General features: G+C 34.1%; 1 protein-coding gene across 1 annotated transcript in view; it reads right to left on the bottom strand.

Moving 5' to 3' along the window:
• Positions 1-17,898, bottom strand: part of LOC145249743 (elongation factor-like GTPase 1) — an 80,993-nt gene extending 63,095 nt beyond the window's left edge. The window contains exons 1-3 of the mRNA XM_080111655.1: positions 17,703-17,898; positions 6,830-6,927; positions 2,985-3,052 (exon numbers count right to left, since the gene is read on the bottom strand). Of these exons, the coding sequence (XP_079967781.1) occupies positions 2,985-3,052; positions 6,830-6,917 (156 nt within the window). The 5' untranslated portion in view covers positions 6,918-6,927; positions 17,703-17,898. The remainder of the gene's footprint in view (positions 1-2,984; positions 3,053-6,829; positions 6,928-17,702) is intronic.
• Positions 17,899-18,499: the final 601 nt, after the last annotated feature.

An 18,499-nucleotide genomic window follows, 5' to 3' on the forward strand; every position in this document is an offset into this window, starting at 1 on the left:
AGGATTGGTTGGTTGTTTTTGTTTTATGGCATATCAATCTTTTTCAGGTTATTTAATGCCGAATCTAGTTATTTTGAGGAACGATTTTTAATGGAGTATATTTTTTTTTTAAGTCAGATTCTATTTAACCCATATTTGGGACCCTAACAGGTACTACCACTCCGGGTCAGAGTGGACCTGGGAGCAATGGCAATTAAAGGGTGGCTCCACACTCCCCAAAGCCCGCAAGCTGGGGTCTAACCACTGGATATAGTTTAAGGTCATATCCAGGACCTTTTAGTCAGGAAGCCAGCATCTTCGGACAACCTGATTAGATAGTACCAGAAAACATTTCTTGATATGATTAAACTAATTAAAATAAATAATGATGCTTATGTACAGTCCACGTATTGCATTAGAAGAATTGGAAATATTTTACTTGGAAAATCGTAAATGTATCACTGTATCTAAGGGAGCAGTGATCAACTTTATCTTTTGGTTAATTCATGCAACTCTTAAAATGAAAAGGGACCACAACCCCCCTGTCTAATCTATGCAAGTCTTATAACTCTCAACCATTTTAAAGAAAAAGAAATACAACCATTAAAATAATTTTATGGTTTCGAGAAATAATGTGGATTATGTTTTATGACATTAATTCTTTTTGGATTATTTTATGACGTTATTAGTGATTTTGTGGGGGGATCAATATAATATCCTGATATGTGTAGAATTTAAAACGCGAAAACAAATCAGAATATTATCAGTTTTAAAATACAAAGTGATGATTTAAAGAATGTACATGACGTTATATACGGCACAATCACGTTGACACACTGGTTCTCGCCAGATCGCCAAAGTTAAGCAACAATGAACCTGGCCAGTACTAGATGAGTGACCATTTGAGAATGCTAGGTGTTGTGTGGACCGCACAGAGACGTAGAAATTCCTAGTTTGGTATCTAGAACTGTGTTTAATCAACCAGGAGAGATGCATTTCAGTTTTCGTTAAGACATGCATCTAGAAGGAAAACTCTAATGTAAACACCTGCGATCTACTGTCTGCTCTGTCTTGTGGTAGTCATCTGCACCGACTGAGATTAGCATTAACACCAAAAAGTGTGGTTGGTGCTACACAAAGCCTTCACCACTATAAACAAATCATGTGTAGATTTCCGAACAACTTAGTTGTTGTGGCGGCACCTCATATGTTGAAATCGACTGGAGAATCACACATGATGTCAACTGGGATAAACTGACAGAGGGGTGACAACAGATGTTTATAAATTCAATATCAAAAGAACGGCAAAAATAACATGCAGAGAGCATGTGGTTGTTACTTGTTGAAGTTTTGTTGGCACTTTTATCTACGGAAAAGAGTTCAGTTTTTGCATGAGAAAATAAAAAGTCTTTATTTAAAGATAAGTGCAAAAAGGAGCAACAGCTTCCAAAGAAAAGGACCAATAACCATGTATATTATTTGAACAGTTGTTGCTTAGGCAAGCAATAAAAAATGTTATGCAAAATAGCAAAAACGTGGATGTACAGCATGAGGTCACGTTTCTAAATTTTTGAAATGACGATGGATCATTTGCATTATTTGGATTCTTTGGCCGAGAAGAGTAGGCCAAAAAGTCCAAATAATATGAATAATCAATAATTATTGTGGTATTTTCAGGTTTCAGTTGATGTAACCTTTGACCTTCTCCAGGCATATCTTGTCAAACTCAGGACTCTGCACCGAATTTCAAACGGACATGGTGGATTAAGTATGTACCTATTTACTATGCCTCCCCACGGGACAGAGTTAGACACCAGGGTCGTTTTTTAACGTGGAGAAAAGGTACAAAAATAAAAATTGTCTCAGTCGTGAAGGATTTCTCCTCCACCGAAAGAGAACAAGAAAATGAAGTGCAGCATCTGAAGAACAGATACTACACTTTGATCTTGATGTAGCCAAATTCAGCCGTAAGTTACACTCTTCTGGAGGTTGAAGGTTTAATCCTCAATGCAGGGCAACACTCAAAATACAATTGCAAATTACTTAGGACTTCTACTCAGTCATGTCTGACAAAGCAAGAGTATACTACCTCCTATGCACAGCCAAGCATCACTAGCCCTCGACACACGGCCAGGCATCGCTAGCCCTTGACACTCTAGTTGACTTTCAAATACAAAAATAAATCAAAGTCAGACTCAAATCATAATTACCTTCTTCATAACATGACATTATTTCTCAACGTCTGATTCTCAAATTGTATAAACAATTCCTCAAAATATGCTGACGCCAACAGTAAAAAATCTGACTCAATTTATAATTAAAACTTGTTCATAACATAATGATTCTAACTCTTAAATAGTTCGACTCAACATGGTTGCATCAACTTTACTTTTCTTGCCAAAATAGCTGTTAATTTAAAAAGAAAGAAATTGAAATCCGTTAACTTCACATTATTAGGATGACTTCTAAACTTCATCGAAATTAAAGCATTTATTGGTCCAACCGCGTTTCCTACCGTTTGAGCTATCAACAAATAGATAAAACATATTTAAAATTAAACCACTTCAAGCAAGAAATAGTAACTATACACCAAGAATGGTTTATAATGAGTAAAATCTTTGTTTGGATGGACGAATAACGCATACAGAAATATGTCAGCAACTTTAAATACAAGCTGTTCATTTCAACTTGCCAACATATTTCTATTACTTTTGCGCATGCGAAAATTCAATCATAACTAGAATTGTTTTAATTTTAAATATTTCTTATCTATCTGTCAGGTTAGCTGAATGGGTATAAAACACAGCTGAAGTGCTTGATATTTTTATCCCTATTCTAGTTGGTGCTACGTACCCAAGTCAATTTTTTAACCTTTGAAATCAGTACTATATGTATAAACTTCAAACGTGATGGTGCCATCAACTCATTCTCTGCCACAATTTGTCCCTCTTTTCGCCGTCACTCTTCTTGTATACAGATTATATTTTAAGAACAAATGAACAAACCTTGCCAGACAGCCGTTGGGAAATGATCCCATTACTAGCGACCAATGAATCAGCCAAAGTAGTTTTTCCTGGGGAGAAAAAAAAGAGTTTTTATAATGCAATCAAAGATTCCTTATATTGATCAACATCAAAGTATATACTAAGTAATACAGTTTTAAAAGGATTAGTTCACACAGGAGCATCAATATGTAGGTGTTTGGGAAAACCTAAATTATAAAAGTTAACATTTGAATTATGGAATATATATTCTAAGCAACACTGTGAGTAATATTAGCAAATTATTTTTTGTAAAAAATATAATTTAGAGCATGCTACCACAACCATGCCCCACCCCTTTTTGTCTCTTGGTTGATGAAGGAGAATTTCTTCTGGACTGCAAATTTTTATTTTTGTCCCAATCCAAAATACCTTTTTTGCGGAGCTAGATTTTCTCATTAAAACCGCCCCTTTTGTTCTAACTCTGTACTTGTGACAACTATTTTTCTTTTTTTATTAGTTTCTACTCTATGGTTTCATTTTCACAATCCGATCCAAAATGAAATATTTTTCTCAGAAGTAATCAGCTCAGAAAGGGAGTTAATTACTTTAATAGCTTGTTCCTTCAACCACACATCTAAAATAATTATCAAGAAATATTGATATTATTCTATGTAAGAAAAAACACAAACATGATTACATGTTTGAATAATAATAAAAAAAGAAAATGTTCCCGCCACCATAAATAGTGGCGTCTAAATCATATGACACTACACCAAAGAGTTGTGAAGGGATGGAGAAAACCGAGAAGGAAGCGCACTAACCAGACCTCCACTTGAAAAGTGAGGAGAGTACTGGGGTCTCAAGGACACTTTTTGGCACTCAAACTCCAGGGAATACCAATGGCCATTGCCAGCAAGAAATCAAAGATAAGTAGCTGTTGCGATAATGTAAAGTAATCTGTGATGGTTGTTGAGAGAGGTGTAGAACACTGGAAATATGGGGAGATTAGTTGTCACTCCACCTCCAGGGAACACCACAGGTTATGGCCTGTGTGAGTGAATAATCTCAAACTTTGACGAATAACAAAGGTAAAGAGAATTATCAGAAGTTTTCTATTTTATTTTATCGCTATTTTTCAAAGATAATTTGAACACTCTCTGGTGTTTAGACTCTGCTGAAGATGTATATACGGCACAATCACGTTGACACACCGATTCTCGCCAGATCACTGAAGTTAAGCAACATTGAGCCTAGCCAGTACCAGATGGGTGACCATTTGGATAGGCTAGGTGCTGTATGTACCTTCTGGGAAGGTTGGGCGTGAGGCCAGCACCCTCACCCTGTAAAAAGAACTCCTCACTACAAAAACATCTACAAAAGTTGTAGATGGCCTATGCCCCTCCAGAGGCTCAAGTGCTATGGATGAAGATATAGTATCTTTTCTGTCTTTGACTAGCAGAAGAGAGATCCGTCTTGACTCAGGCAAGTCTGCTGCAAAGAAAGTGGGCTCTCTCTACTGTGCTAGAAAACTACTTATGCCTGAAAGTATCCTGTACCTCTATAAGACCACCATTTGTCCATGTATGGAGTAATGTTGATACATCTGGGCTGGTGCATCTGCTACTAATCTCTCACTCCTGGCTAGGGTTCAAAAGAGAGTCACCAACCTGATAGGTCCTGAACTGTCATTTAAGCTTCAGTTTATGTCCCATCGACAACATGTTGCATCCTTCTGCCTGTTCTACAAGTATTTTAATGGTGAATGCTCTGATGAACTACAAACATTTGTACCCTTTTGACGTAAATACCCCGACAAACTCAACAAGAAGCTAAATCCCACCCCTACACAGTAGAGATCCTTAGGTATAAGAAAGCCTTCTCCTCCAATAGTTTCTTCCCCAGAACTGCTAGACTTTGGAACTCCTTTCTGGGATTCTGCTTTTCCAACTGTACTGACATGCAGAAGTTCAAATATAATGTGAACAGACATCTTGCTGCTCATTTCCCTTCATAATATCCCAGCAACATATGTCCTCGATAGTATCCCCCTACTTCAAAGTGGCACTGTGCCTTGTTTGGAGTGAAAATTGAATAAAACAAACTTTTTTAAAAATATTATTTTGTCACATCCAGCAGAGTAATTCTTTTCAGAGGAGCTGGACCCTAACCTCACCCTGGACCCTAACCTCACCCTGGACCCTAACCTCACCCATATCTTTGTCCTTGAGGAAGATAAGTAAATAGGGACAATTGTAAAGAGATCAAAAATCATTAACTGTTATTCGCAAGTCTTTGCAGCGTTGATGAAATATCCAATGTAATTGGAAAAATTAACTAATTAGATTTCTTGTTTATTTCTTTACTATAGTGTAATTGTTTGCAGGAAAAGGATTTAAGACTGATAGGATTAGCTCCTCCAACTTTGTCTATACTAGCAAACTAAACAAAACTGCAGAAATATAAAATTTGATAAATTTGAATGAGAATTAAATGTAAAAAATATTTGTTTTGCAACAAAGTTAAAAGTAAAATATCTTTAAAATGTGACACAATGAAATAAATACATTACTTAGAAGACATGTGGAAATTAAAACATTGTAGAAAAATGTTTCAGACTATGTAACCTTCGACCTTCTTCAGGTGTATCTAGTCGGAATTTGGAAATGAGGACTTGTAGTATAATGAATAAAGTATTAGGTAAAATTCTAAGTGAAATGCTCCTTGAGGTTGAAGGTTCAATCCTCAGTGAAGGCGATATTAAGAATACAATTGCGAATTACTTAAGACTTCTACTCAATCATGGCTGACAGAACAAGAATATTAAAAACTCTTAAGTAATTCAAAATTTTATTCTTAGCATCGTCTGGATCGAGGATAGAACTTTCAGCCGTCAGAAGAAGTGTTGCTTAGAACCAAATCTTGCTTACCATTTCATCTGTCAGGTCACGGATCCTTGCGAACTTCGACTATCATAACCAATGAAAGGAAAGCATGCTAATACCCCGTAAATTAAATAAAGTGTTCTGTTCAAAACTCTGTGTGGATTCCTAGAGTTTGACAAGATACTGTTAGATATTTTATCTCACATGCTTTTTGCTCCAAAACAGTGGAAAAATAAGACAAACACAACAAGGCCTACCTTTAAATTCAATACAATTTTTATTGATCCTCAAAAGGAATGCCCGTTTTGCCTCTGTAAATAGAGCTGTTAACAACCTCAAAAGGTGATAGTCTTTCATCTTCGAAAGGAACTGGAAGCAGGTTCATCTGTCTTCAAAGATATGAGTTTGCAGCCGTTTGAAGGGGGTCGATATGATGCCTTCTGATATAAAAAGATTCAGTTCTTGCACTGAGACGATATTACAGAAGTTCATAATTAATGTTCATGTAGACAAAGTCCTTGATAACAGGTCGGCAATTCAGACCTAAAAAGTCTTTAGTGGACTTAAATAATAATCAAAGAGCCTAATTATTTAGGCTTGAAATAAAAGTCTCAAAGAGACGAAAGTTGGAAGCTCCATTAATGCCTCATATGCAGTGGGCGAGTTTCATAGATCCTTCTTGTACAGCTGGCTTGATGAAACCCAAAAGGCATGCAATGAAAAAAACAAAAACAAAAAAAAAAAACGCAAAAGCGAATCGCTCTGCAGTAAATACAATCGACCAATATGATTGGTCCAAAACAAATACAATGAGGCATGATGTAATTGTCAAATTTCTAACAATACATCTGAGAAAATCAGAGGTTACATCAGTTGAAACGTGAGAATAACACTTCAAGATGAGAATAGTAATCCAAATTTATTAATCCTCATCTCAAAAATTCAGAGAAATTTTTTTTTCAAATAAAGAAAAAGTCAACTTACCATGGTCTACATGAGCCAAAATGCAAAGGTTTCGAATATTTTGTGGGTTTTTCTGAAGTTGTACAAGTTTCTCCGACGTCGTCCTCATTTTCAAACAACTGAAATGAAAATATTTCATCACATTATGAGACGGATTGTTAGGATAGGTTAGAATTAAGTAGCAATCAAACCAAACAAACATGGCACACAAAATAAAAGGCTGAAGATAATGAATTAGGCAACTCATTGTTTGAACAATTAAATAAAATAATGTCATTAAGAAAAATAAAATAAAAATAAAAGAAAGAATGGTTGAAATGAAAACGTCAGACATTGATAAGTGATTGTACCAATAGACGGCAAAACTAAAAAGTGGTAAAAAACAAAAAAAACAAACAAATATATAACAACTAATTATTACCAAAGGTAAGATAAGTTAGTCTTCTACCTATCTAGATAAGTTTTTAATGTTTTAACTTATTTTAAAGCGTTTATTCAGTTTAAAAAACAAATAGTGTCGAGTATTACATTAACACACACACATGAGACGATCACATTTTTGGAGTCTCGATAATCGCTCAAAAATTAAACAAAATAGTGGTAGAAACCCACCCAATGTGTGCCAGTTGACACGGTTAAGATTCGGATTAAAAATTGTTATAAAAATAAATACAATTTAGGCGCGCAGTATGATTATGATTATGTTGGCGTGTGAAAAATAAAAAATAACTCCCGCGCAAATTCCGGCATGGCCTTATATATTAAATTGACTCAAAACGAGCGGACATAGTACAGAGCACCCCACGTGATGTTTCCGTCCAATGGCATTTCTTCAAGGACATTTTTCTAAACTTTTCTTTTTAAGCTCGCTGGGAGCCGGTCCAAATAGTATTTAAGCACACACAAACATCAAATCTCTCTCTCAACTACATTTTCATTCGGACGTTCCACGCATCTATCACTCTTTCATTTTCACCGCTCCGCGCGCTTCATACAATTTCACAGGCGAACATTACCTATTGCCTCTCTTAACATGTTTTAACATATGAACAGTTAACAAAAAAAAAGACATTCTCTTTTTTTTATACGAACACTTAAAAAGGACTTCTGAACTCATTATAAAGAGAATTATATTTTATTTGTTAATGGTTGGTTTCTGTGAATAAACCTCCGTTTGTTTTGCATGTAAGTCTTCTTTTTATTTTTATTTATTTGTGGAGGAAGTTAGTTCCTAAAAAGGCCTGACGACCCCCACACATGTACTGATTATTGTGGCAGAATTTTTAACTTCACTAATTTGTAAACCTTTCGGTGAGAGTCAAACAAATTTCTTTAATTACGTTTCAAAGTCATAAAATCACACGTGATTGCCTAAAACCGTAGGATTCCACTTCTCAAAGTTTGATTTGATTATTTGTAATAAAATTTTTTTTTCAATAATAAAATCTCGTTTGATTTTCTTATAATAATTAAAAGAAATGATGAAAATCCAATTAATGGCACCCACCCACCCCTATATACACAAAGACATCCAAACCTAAAATGGGCAAATGGTTTTTGATAAACTGCTTGTCGATTTTCGATTTGAAAACCGGAAATCATTATCAAGTAAATTTTTTTCAATTAAAATCAAAAGTGATAAAAATGGATGCATTCGACATGTGATTTTTGCAAAATATACGGTTTTTAACTGAATATAAATCCGAAAGATATACGCAGAGTGATATTTTGAAAACAACTTATAATGCGTTATATTCAATGACTTAATTCCAGAAAATAATTTGTTCAGATCAAAATTATTTTCAAATACGTTTCGACAAACTTGAATCTTCTCACTGTAAACACAACTGATCAGCCTGACTGGCAATAAAATCCCACCCCTTCACTATAAAGGTTCCCATCTGCACCAAACGTTTTTACTTCAGACTGTTTGCATTTGGAATTAACTCACTGTTCTGCTTCTCTGACTGTACGAACATGCAGAAATTTAAATGTAATGTGAACACCTTGCCACACAACTCCCCATTTAGAATTCCCCTGATAAATATGGATCCTAGGCTAATCACAGTAGCTCCTTATGTCCCAGTGGCAATATACCGTATTTGGAGGTGAATAAAAGTTGTGTGTGTATGTGCTGTTATAAAAGATAAAAAAAAAAAAACATTGGTACCGTCGGTTTCAAATCCAAACAGAAGGGACCTATAGTTAGTCGGCTATGCCGGACTCTCTTCCACTCTCCTGTCTGCCCGGAAATGGACATCTGAAACAGGCGGTACGAATGTTTTTCCGATCCTCTATAACACGTATAAATAAATATTACGTTCTTATTTTAATATTTTCTTAATTGAGCACTATCCTCAGGTTCTCTCCCACTCGCATTGTGTGTGTGCTCTAACAGATATAAAGAAAGAAAAAATAAACTGTGGATTTGAGACCATTTTTCAATTGTATAGGATTTTTGTCTTCCAAATTCATCTTTCAATTTAGTACCGTGCTGCTGTGCTGCTACCAGAGCACTTTTTTTTTTTTTTTCCAAAATCATTAAATACGGTTTTATAAATATGTCGTTTTGAAATAGTGCCGAACGGAAGCGATTGAAAAAAAAAAAAAAAAGAAACTGCGTACCTTTCAGCTAAGTCCATGATGTCGGATGTCCACCAAACAAAATGAACTGAGATAAAAACAGCAAGTTGGACAATTTTAATGAAACCGAAACATTTTCATATGATTGTGCAATATTCAATGATTATATTGCAATCCTAGTGTTGGAGGTTCAAGTACACAAAAATGAGTTTTACCGATTTATGTTTTATACTTTTAACGTTTTGGTTTGGTAAATACGAGCAAGTTGACTTAGCGTTACCCGGGGTCGGCCATGAATATCAAAATAGGAGTTAAAAATATGTTGTTGTTAATAATAAATATAAGAGGAAGAATAAGAGGAAACAAAATACAGAAAGATATGTCACGGAACATAAATGTCATATTCCAAAAATCATAAACTAATCAAGTAGTTTTCTTTTAACCAAGAAAATCAAATGTTATGAGGAGACAATTTTATTCGCAATATTTAATAAATAAAGAGAACCAACTTAATTCGAACTACAGAGATCAAAATCGGCTTTGTCATGATTACGATTTACTATTAAAATCACTAAAAACTGTAAGAAAATGATTATATATAAAAACTACCTTATCAGTTTACGTGATTTTGAGAATATATTTTCATTCCATCCATGACGGGTAGGTATATTCAAAGATTTTTCTGTATTTTTTTATTCTTTAAATAGGTTAAATTCTGGACTTGCACTGTTAAAACTTACCTCCACCTTTCTCATTTTTTGATTTCCATATTATTAGTATCATTATTATTAATTATTATTAATTATAATTATTACTTACTATTAATCGATTCTATTAAAAAATGAAATGGTGTAATGTATTAAATATCTTTTTTGCTGTTTTAAAATCCAGTTTAAGCAAAAAATAATCACAGAAATGAAATACATTTCGTCTCTTTAAACAAGTCAGTCATTTTAACATTTTGTTAGTAGTTAAAAAAAAAATTATTTTGTGACTTTTAGACATTTAAAGGGAATTTGGAAGCCTTTAAACTGTTGAATAGAAAGTTATTTAAACATACTTTAAAATTCTTAGCAAATTATTTTTTGTGTAAATTGCTCCAGACAAGGCATGAAGCCACTTGATGTAAGGAGGTAAATAATACGACTTCAAAGTCAAAATGGATAAATGTTACCTTACGCTACAACAAAACTTCGACCACTAATTTGTTTATTTAGGGGTATTCGAGCACCGCGCCCGCGCCCCCTTCCCCAACCTAAACACAATTTTGGTGAAATGTAAAACGGTATTCTACTCGGTAAATGTCAGCGTGTTTCTTACGGAAAAAATAGGTTAATTAGCCCCCAAAAGTGAGGAATTCTGGCTTCGCACAATAAAAACAAATGAAAAATTGTTGTGCATTAGTTCTACAAAAGCTCAAAATGTCAGAAAGTTAAAAGGCTATCTGAAAATGATGTCAGGTAGTTGAAGGGAGGGAGTGCAAACCGCCCCCCCCCCAGCTGTGCATTCGCACATTCCTATCGGAAACATTTGTATAATTGTTAACATTTCTTAATTTAATTATTTTTCTGTGTTCCTGCTTTTAAATTTTTCATTTTTTTTTTTTTTTTAGTTTTTATTTTTCAAGATTTTATAAAAATTATGTTACGCTGAAGGTCACACGTTCAGGAAAATATTTTGTTAATATGATCTTTAAGGGCTTTTTTTTTTTTACAATATTCCTAAAAAAAAAAAAAAAAAAAAAAAAAAATAAATAAATAAATTTTTTTTATTGTTACAATTTATGATGCTTTATTTTCATAAAAAAGCAAAAATAAATTCACCCATTTTTTTTTTTACGACTGAAAACTATAACTTTAGTAAAGATGTTTTTTGTTTATACAAAATAATACATTTCTGCTAAGATGCAAATAAAAATAATGAGTTTGTTATATTCCATGATCATCTATGGTATAAATCTCACCTGTCTGTTTAAATGTGTGTATGCATGTTTTTATGTCTGCCTAAAACTTTTGACACAGGCGACGGATTTTCACGAGATCGGTATCATTTTGAAGCTCGATCCTTTGGATGACAAATATCGAAAAATTGGCCAAAAACATTAATTCCTTCACCCTCAACTAGGCACTTTTCTACAGGGAGGGTCCGTTTTTTCGCTGACATTTTTTGCAAGTGATTCAACCCTCGACGTCGCATAAAAGGTGTTATTTCGACCACTCGTGACGTCACAACCACGGTAGGCATATCGGTAAGACCGTCTGTTTTTTTTTTCACCTCTTTTTCTTCTGGTGCGTTATGGGTTCCAGTCTGCTTACTACTATTTCTTTTTTTTGCGCTCAACCAACACCCTTACCCACACCACTTTCTTTTCCGCCTTGAACCTGCCGACCTACTCCAACTTTTTTTTTTTTTTTGCTGCTCAACACACACCTCCAAACACTCAGGCAACGCCACACACCCAGGCTAGTCTTCTTCTATAATATAAATCTCACCCGTCTGTTTAAATGTATGTATATATATATGTCTGTATATCTGCCTAAAAGTTTCGACAGCAGCGACGGATTTTCATGAGATCGGTATTGTTTTGAAGCTCTACCCATCAGACAACAAATATCGAAAAATTGGCTGAAAACATTAATTCCTTCGCACTCAACTAGGCACAGGGATGAGTCACTTTTTTCGTCGATATTTTCGAAAGTCATCCCCTCTTTTTGATTGACTAGCCTTAATTTAAACCTTTGCCACTTCCGGTTTGGCTTTATCTTTTGGAGGACAAATATCGAAAAATTGGCCAAAAACATTAATTCCCTCACCTGGGCAGTTTTCTACAAGGAGGGGGTCGGTTTTTGCCTCAAAAATTTTTTTTTGCAAAGTCATCATCTCGGTTGGATTGACTACGTTTAATTTTAAACTTTTTTTGAACTTCCGGTCGCGTTAAGACGTCACATTCTTTTTTCTTACCTTTTTTTCTCCTTCACGTTACGGGTTCGAGCCTGCCTGTCTACTACCACATTTTTTTGAACACACCTCTTTCTACCTGGACCGCCTACTATTGTTTTAATCCCACTCGCCCGCTACTACCACTTTTTTTGGCCAAGATCAAAGTGTAGTATCTGTTCTTCAGATGCTGCACTTCCATTTCGTGTTCTCTTTCAGTGAAGGTGCAGTCCTTCACGACTGAGACAATTTTTTATTTTTGTACCTTTTCTCCATGTTAAAAAACGACCCTGGTGTCTAACTCTGTCCCGTGGGGAGGCATGGTAAATAGGTACTACCACTTTTTTTTTTTTTTAACACTCCCCCGGGGTTTCTTACTACACCATCTGGGCAACGCTGGGCACACTCACTAGTTATTTGATAAATATTGAAAATTTCATTAAAATTGTTTAATTTCCTAATTTTTAGTGAATTTTTAAGTAAAGGTCAAAATCTTTATACATTTGGAGCACAAAAGTATTTATGGTTTATAAATTTAAAACAACTTTCATTCATTTCAGAATTTCCTTAATTTTATTTTGGGCTTATTCAAATTGGCATTTATGGCAACATTTAAAATTCAAGAAAATACAGAAATGTTTGTATGGTGCACATATCATTAACAAGACGAAGATTAAAAAAATTTTTTTTTTAATTGCATTTTCACCCCAAACAAGACACATCGCCACTTATGTAGGGGGCTACTATCAGAGACATAAGCTACTGGGCTACTATGTAGGGAGTTGGGCAGTAAGATATCGGTTCACGTTACACTTGAACTTCTGCATGCCAGTACAGTTGAGAAAGCAGGGAGCCGGAATGGAATTCCAAAATCTAGCAGTTCTAAGGAAGGAACTACTGGAGTAGAAAGCTCTCCTACATCTAGGGATCTCCACTGTGTAGGGGTGGGATTTAGCTGCTTGTCGGGTTTGTTGAAGGTATTTACGTCGTGAGGGCACAAGTGCTTGGAATTTGTCAGAGCATTCACCATTAAAATATTTATAGAACAAGCAGAGGGATGCAACATTTCATCGGTGGGACAGAGGTTGCAGCTTAGATGACAGCCTATCAGGTTGGTAATTCTCTTTTGAACCTTGTCTAGGAGATGCACCAGCCCAAATATGACAACAGTACTCCATACATGGGCGAATGGTGGCCTTATAGAGGTACAGCATACTTTCAGGCGTTAGTAGCTTTCTAGCACAGTAGAGTGAGCCTACCTTCTTCGCAGCAGTCCTGGCAATGCTCTCAATGTAATTATTCCAACTCATGTTTCCTATGAACGTTAGGTCGAGGAGTTTAAAAGAAGTACTTTCAGATAATGAATCTTTGGCCATTGCTATTGGTGGTAGGGAAGGTTTCTTGCAATTATTGAAGGAAACAAATTTAGTCTTGGCAGCATTGAATGTGACCATCCATTTTTGGACCCATTCTACTACAGATTGGAGGTCATCCTCTAGTGTTTCTGCCATTTCCTTAGATATGTGTTCATTTGTTTTCCCCTCGTACCTGTTATATAGCATGCTGTCATCAGTATATACACCCATCTCAGAGGCAATTTTGTCGGGAGGTCATTTATAAATATTAGGAATAATAAAGGTCCAAGGATAGACCCAGAGGCACTCCTGCATTTATATCATATTGTTTAGATGTATGACCATCGAGGACAACCTGGATTTTTCTCTTATCTAAGAAGAATTTAATCATGTTAAGTATTCGTCCAGTGATACCGTATGATCTGATTTTCCTGAGAAGACCTTCATGCCATACTCTTTCAAAAGTCTTAGATATATCTAGAGCTACCGCTCTGGCGCTCTATCCTCACCTGCTTTGTCCAGTGAATGGTATATACGTTGATGAAAAATTCCCCAAATCATGTAATTTGATCAAGGATTTTTTTTTTTTTTATTCATGAAAATAAAATTTTACAGTTTCGATGATGTGAAAAAATGAAATCAACAAATCAGTGGACAAGAGCAGGTAACTGTAATGCAGATGGAAACTCAAAATAATCGCTGATTATCTCCCTTTATATTCTCTGAAGAAACACGGCCTCGTCTGTCACTTATCGGTAAAAAACGGGAAATTTGTTTCTCGTAAATAAAAAAACAAAACCCCCCCAAAAAAAATAAACGAAAAACTTCTTGATCAATTTGTGTAATTTTTGGAATATACAATCTTTATTCCGTGGCAAATAGGTACAATATAAAAATTTTATAACCATAAACAGTTTATAAATGCCAATCTGAATAAGCACCTTCTATTTTAATTCAGTAAATTGTCTATCCTTCCAAGGAGGGAGTTAAAAAACAGTAATGAACAAATGCCGATTTATTTTACGGCCATCTTCGTATGGGATTTTACAATCGATTTATTTGTGATTGCGTATGAAAAAAAAAAAAGAAGTTAAATGTTCAGCGACCATATGGTTCATTTGTTGGCTTTTATTTAAGAGACATTATCGGCTTTCAGATCAAAGTGTAGTATACGATGTGCTTAGTCAAAAGTTCAGAAGGATTTCGAGGGGGAGTTTTTGTTTGTTCTAAACCACAGTAACCTCCGGTGCAAGTTTGGAGTTTAACCTAATTAAAAATTATGTACCTGCCACGAAACGAAAAAGGCATATTCCAAAAAACACATCAATTATATAATTTTGTAAAAATAATTTTTTTTTTCTCCCGTTTGTTTTTGTTTTCTACAATTAATAAACCAGTTTACAAGTAAATTCAATCTTGGAAACTACTCGTTTGCCGTAATTTTAAACGTTATTTTCATTTTCAGCGACCCCGAAAAACTTTAAGAGTGGTAATTTTAAAGGAATTTGAGGGTGGAGTAATTCTTCATATTTACCTTTTTTTTAATTGAATTGTTAGGTGAAAGTACAGAATAGTTACAATACACCCTCCCTTTCCCATGTTAAATAATAGGTTTCTAAATAATAGCGTTAAAAAATAGCTCGGATCGTAAAGTGCAAGAGTACCTCTAAAAGGTAACGCCGGATCGGAAAAAGAGCTCAAAATGAAAATAAAATAAATTCTCCGCTCAAAATAAGAAATGGGAGAAAAAAAAAAAAAAAAAAAAAAGAAAAAAAGTTAAATTCTCCGCTGTGCTGTTGCTGTGTTAGTAATTAAAAACTAAAACAAATTCTCGAAATGAAAAGAAATGTTAGATTCTCCGCTCAAATACCAATATAACAAATGGGAGAGAAAAAAAAAAATTAAATTCGTAAAAACAAATTATTTTTTACTTGTAAACTGGTTTATTCATTGTAGAAAACAAAAACAAACGGGAGAAAAAAGGAGCTCAAAATGAAAGAAAAATAAAACAAATTATTTTTACAATTGTAGCCATCCGTATTATAAGATTTGTGTGAATAAAAAAGTGCGGAGCGTCAGGATAATAATTCACGATTTTAATAGTAAATCGTAACCATTACACGGATGATTTTGATGTCTGTATTTAAAATAGAGTTGTCTCCCTTTATTAAATATGGCGGATTCAAATTTGATTTTCTTAGTTAAAAATAAAAATAAAGGCGGACCTGTACGAGAGTGCGCACTCCCTAAAATGCGCGTTTAGTTACACCCTTTTTAAAAAAAATTTTCCGACGATTAGCATAAATTACAGACTTAGGTACTAGTGCAGTGTACTTATTCATCGGCGCTGCTGAAATAACGTTATTGTTTAGATAGCCATTCTTAACATGAGGAGGGGACCTTGCAATTTGGTATGTTTTTATTAATAATAAAATAATAATCGAACTGAGTACAAACTTGGAGCAAGGGTCACAGCAAGAGCACTCGTGTCGTCGTGTACGCCAGCCCCCCCTTTTTGTTTTTTTCCATATTTTCATTTTTTAATGTTTTGATTAAACTGTACGAGTACCCAAAAATTTAATGACGTTTCTCATAACGTTCTAATCACGTGACACGTCTGTAAAGAAATGGATAGTAAATCAGGTAGCAATGAAGCAGAACGTTATAACGAGAAAGTGAATCTGAATCTCTTTCTTAAAAGTCATTAATTTTTTGGTGCTAATGAATGCACGCGCTATTTTTTTTTTAAATCGTATTTCCAAGTTTAATTAAAGTTTTATATGTTTTTTTTTTATTCAACTGTAAGGTGAAAGTACAGAATAGGTACGAATCACTCTCCCCTCCCCATGTTAAGAATGGCTTTTTACATGATAACGTTATTATTTCAGCACGGATCAATAAGTGTATGAGTACCAATTTTTTTTTCTGCTAATATGATAGTTAAGTTGGTAATCTATGATAATCGTCAGAATAATAATAAAAAAAAGAGTGTAAAACACGCATTAGGGTGTGAGCACTCTCGTACAGGCGTACAGGCCTAACAAAAATACTATTGGATCAATTTGTATGATTTTTGAAATATGACATTTTCGTTCTATGACGAATACGTACAATTATATAACATTTTCTGTATTTTTTTTTTTGTAATTAGGTTGAACTCTGGACTTGCACCTAAACCCCACACTTCAAAAACGGCTTGTTCCGTTAATGTACGTTTATAGCGTCCTAAATTAATGTACGCAAGTGAATCATTAATCAAATTATACATCCGGCTTCTTAAAACTTCTTCGTAAACGAACAGAACGTTTATGTTTAGAAACTTTATTGATCAGAAAGGACTTTTCCAGGGCATTTATCGTTAAGCAGAAAACCGAACAAAGCCAAAATAAAACAAATTTTTACTTTCTTTCCACCTTTACAATCATCTTAAAAATGACGATTTTTAAAGGGTTTCGGGTATGCTGAAAACGAATATCGCATTTAAATTTTCCGCGAATAGTTTTCCAGATATTAAGCAATGTAATTCCTTATGTTATAAGTGGTGGCCATTGTTATATAATTTAAATGCTATATTCGTTTTCAGCATACTCGAAAATCTATAAAAGTTGTCACTTTAAGGGTGATTTTTAAGGTGGAGTCTAAGTAAAAATTTACCATTTTAATCAAATAAAAAAATCTCCCTTGTGTCACAATTTACCTCCCTTGTTGAATATGTCGTCTTTCTTTGTAATGTACAAAACCACCATTCATTTCATTTTTTACGCAGATTTCTGCTGCGAAGTTACGAAATAATGAAATTGTTTTGTTTTTAAAGAAAACAACAATTGTTCGTTTTTGCAGACGTAAAAATCTTATTTATTTTTAAATAAATATATTTATATTTCGCGATAAACAAACAAATGAATTGAATGAACGACTACGAAAAGAAGTAATATAAATCGTGACAAAAAAACCGATTCTTTTCTGTTTACGTAATAAGTCTTATAGAATACAAACCAATCAAATTAAGTCCGGCTTACCTTTTCGGGGAAAATGAATAAATATATCAGATGGATATGGTCGTCGGAAATTCGTAAATTATCCGATGATTTACAAAAACCGAAGAAAACGATTCCAACATCGCAAAACATGTGTAAGTGTTTCAGCCATGTTGGTATAAATTCCACAGCGCCATCTGGCGATACAAGTTTAACAAGATTATCTCCCTTGCTTGACAGGATTATCTCCCTTGCTTTTCATAACCAACCTAATCACTGTAAATTTCTTTAAAGGAAACATTTTTTTGAGAAAGATACTAGTGCACTTATTGATCCGTGCTGAAATAATAACGTTATTATTTAAAAAGCCATTCTTAACATGGGGAGGAGAGGGTGTTTTGTACCTATTCTATACTTTAACCTTACAATTGAATAAAAAACATATCATAAAACTTTAATTAAACTTGGAAATACGATTTAAAAAATAGCGCGTATCAGTAAGTGCACTGCACTAGTAGGTGTGTCAGAAACTGACCTTACGAATTCGTGAAAAAATATTGAATAATTCGACTCCCTGTCTTTCCAAGATTCTAACAACTTGAAAAATGTAATTCAAACCTGAATTTTTTTCAGTTAAAGGAGCAAGGACCAAATTATATATAAAAAAAAATAAAAATAAAATAACAGGTTTAATAGCAAATTATGCAATATTTGTTTTTTAAATCGGTTTTCTGTAAAAGATTTAAAGAAAATAAACGAAATTTAACTTAGAAAAAATCGATATAAATTAAAAAAAACAAACACTTACCTTTAAAAATTACTAATCAATGTGTAGTCAA

Source organism: Euprymna scolopes, chromosome 28 (genome assembly GCF_053919585.1).
Source record: "Euprymna scolopes isolate OS-2025 chromosome 28, ASM5391958v1, whole genome shotgun sequence".
NCBI lineage: Eukaryota > Metazoa > Mollusca > Cephalopoda > Sepiida > Sepiolidae > Euprymna > Euprymna scolopes.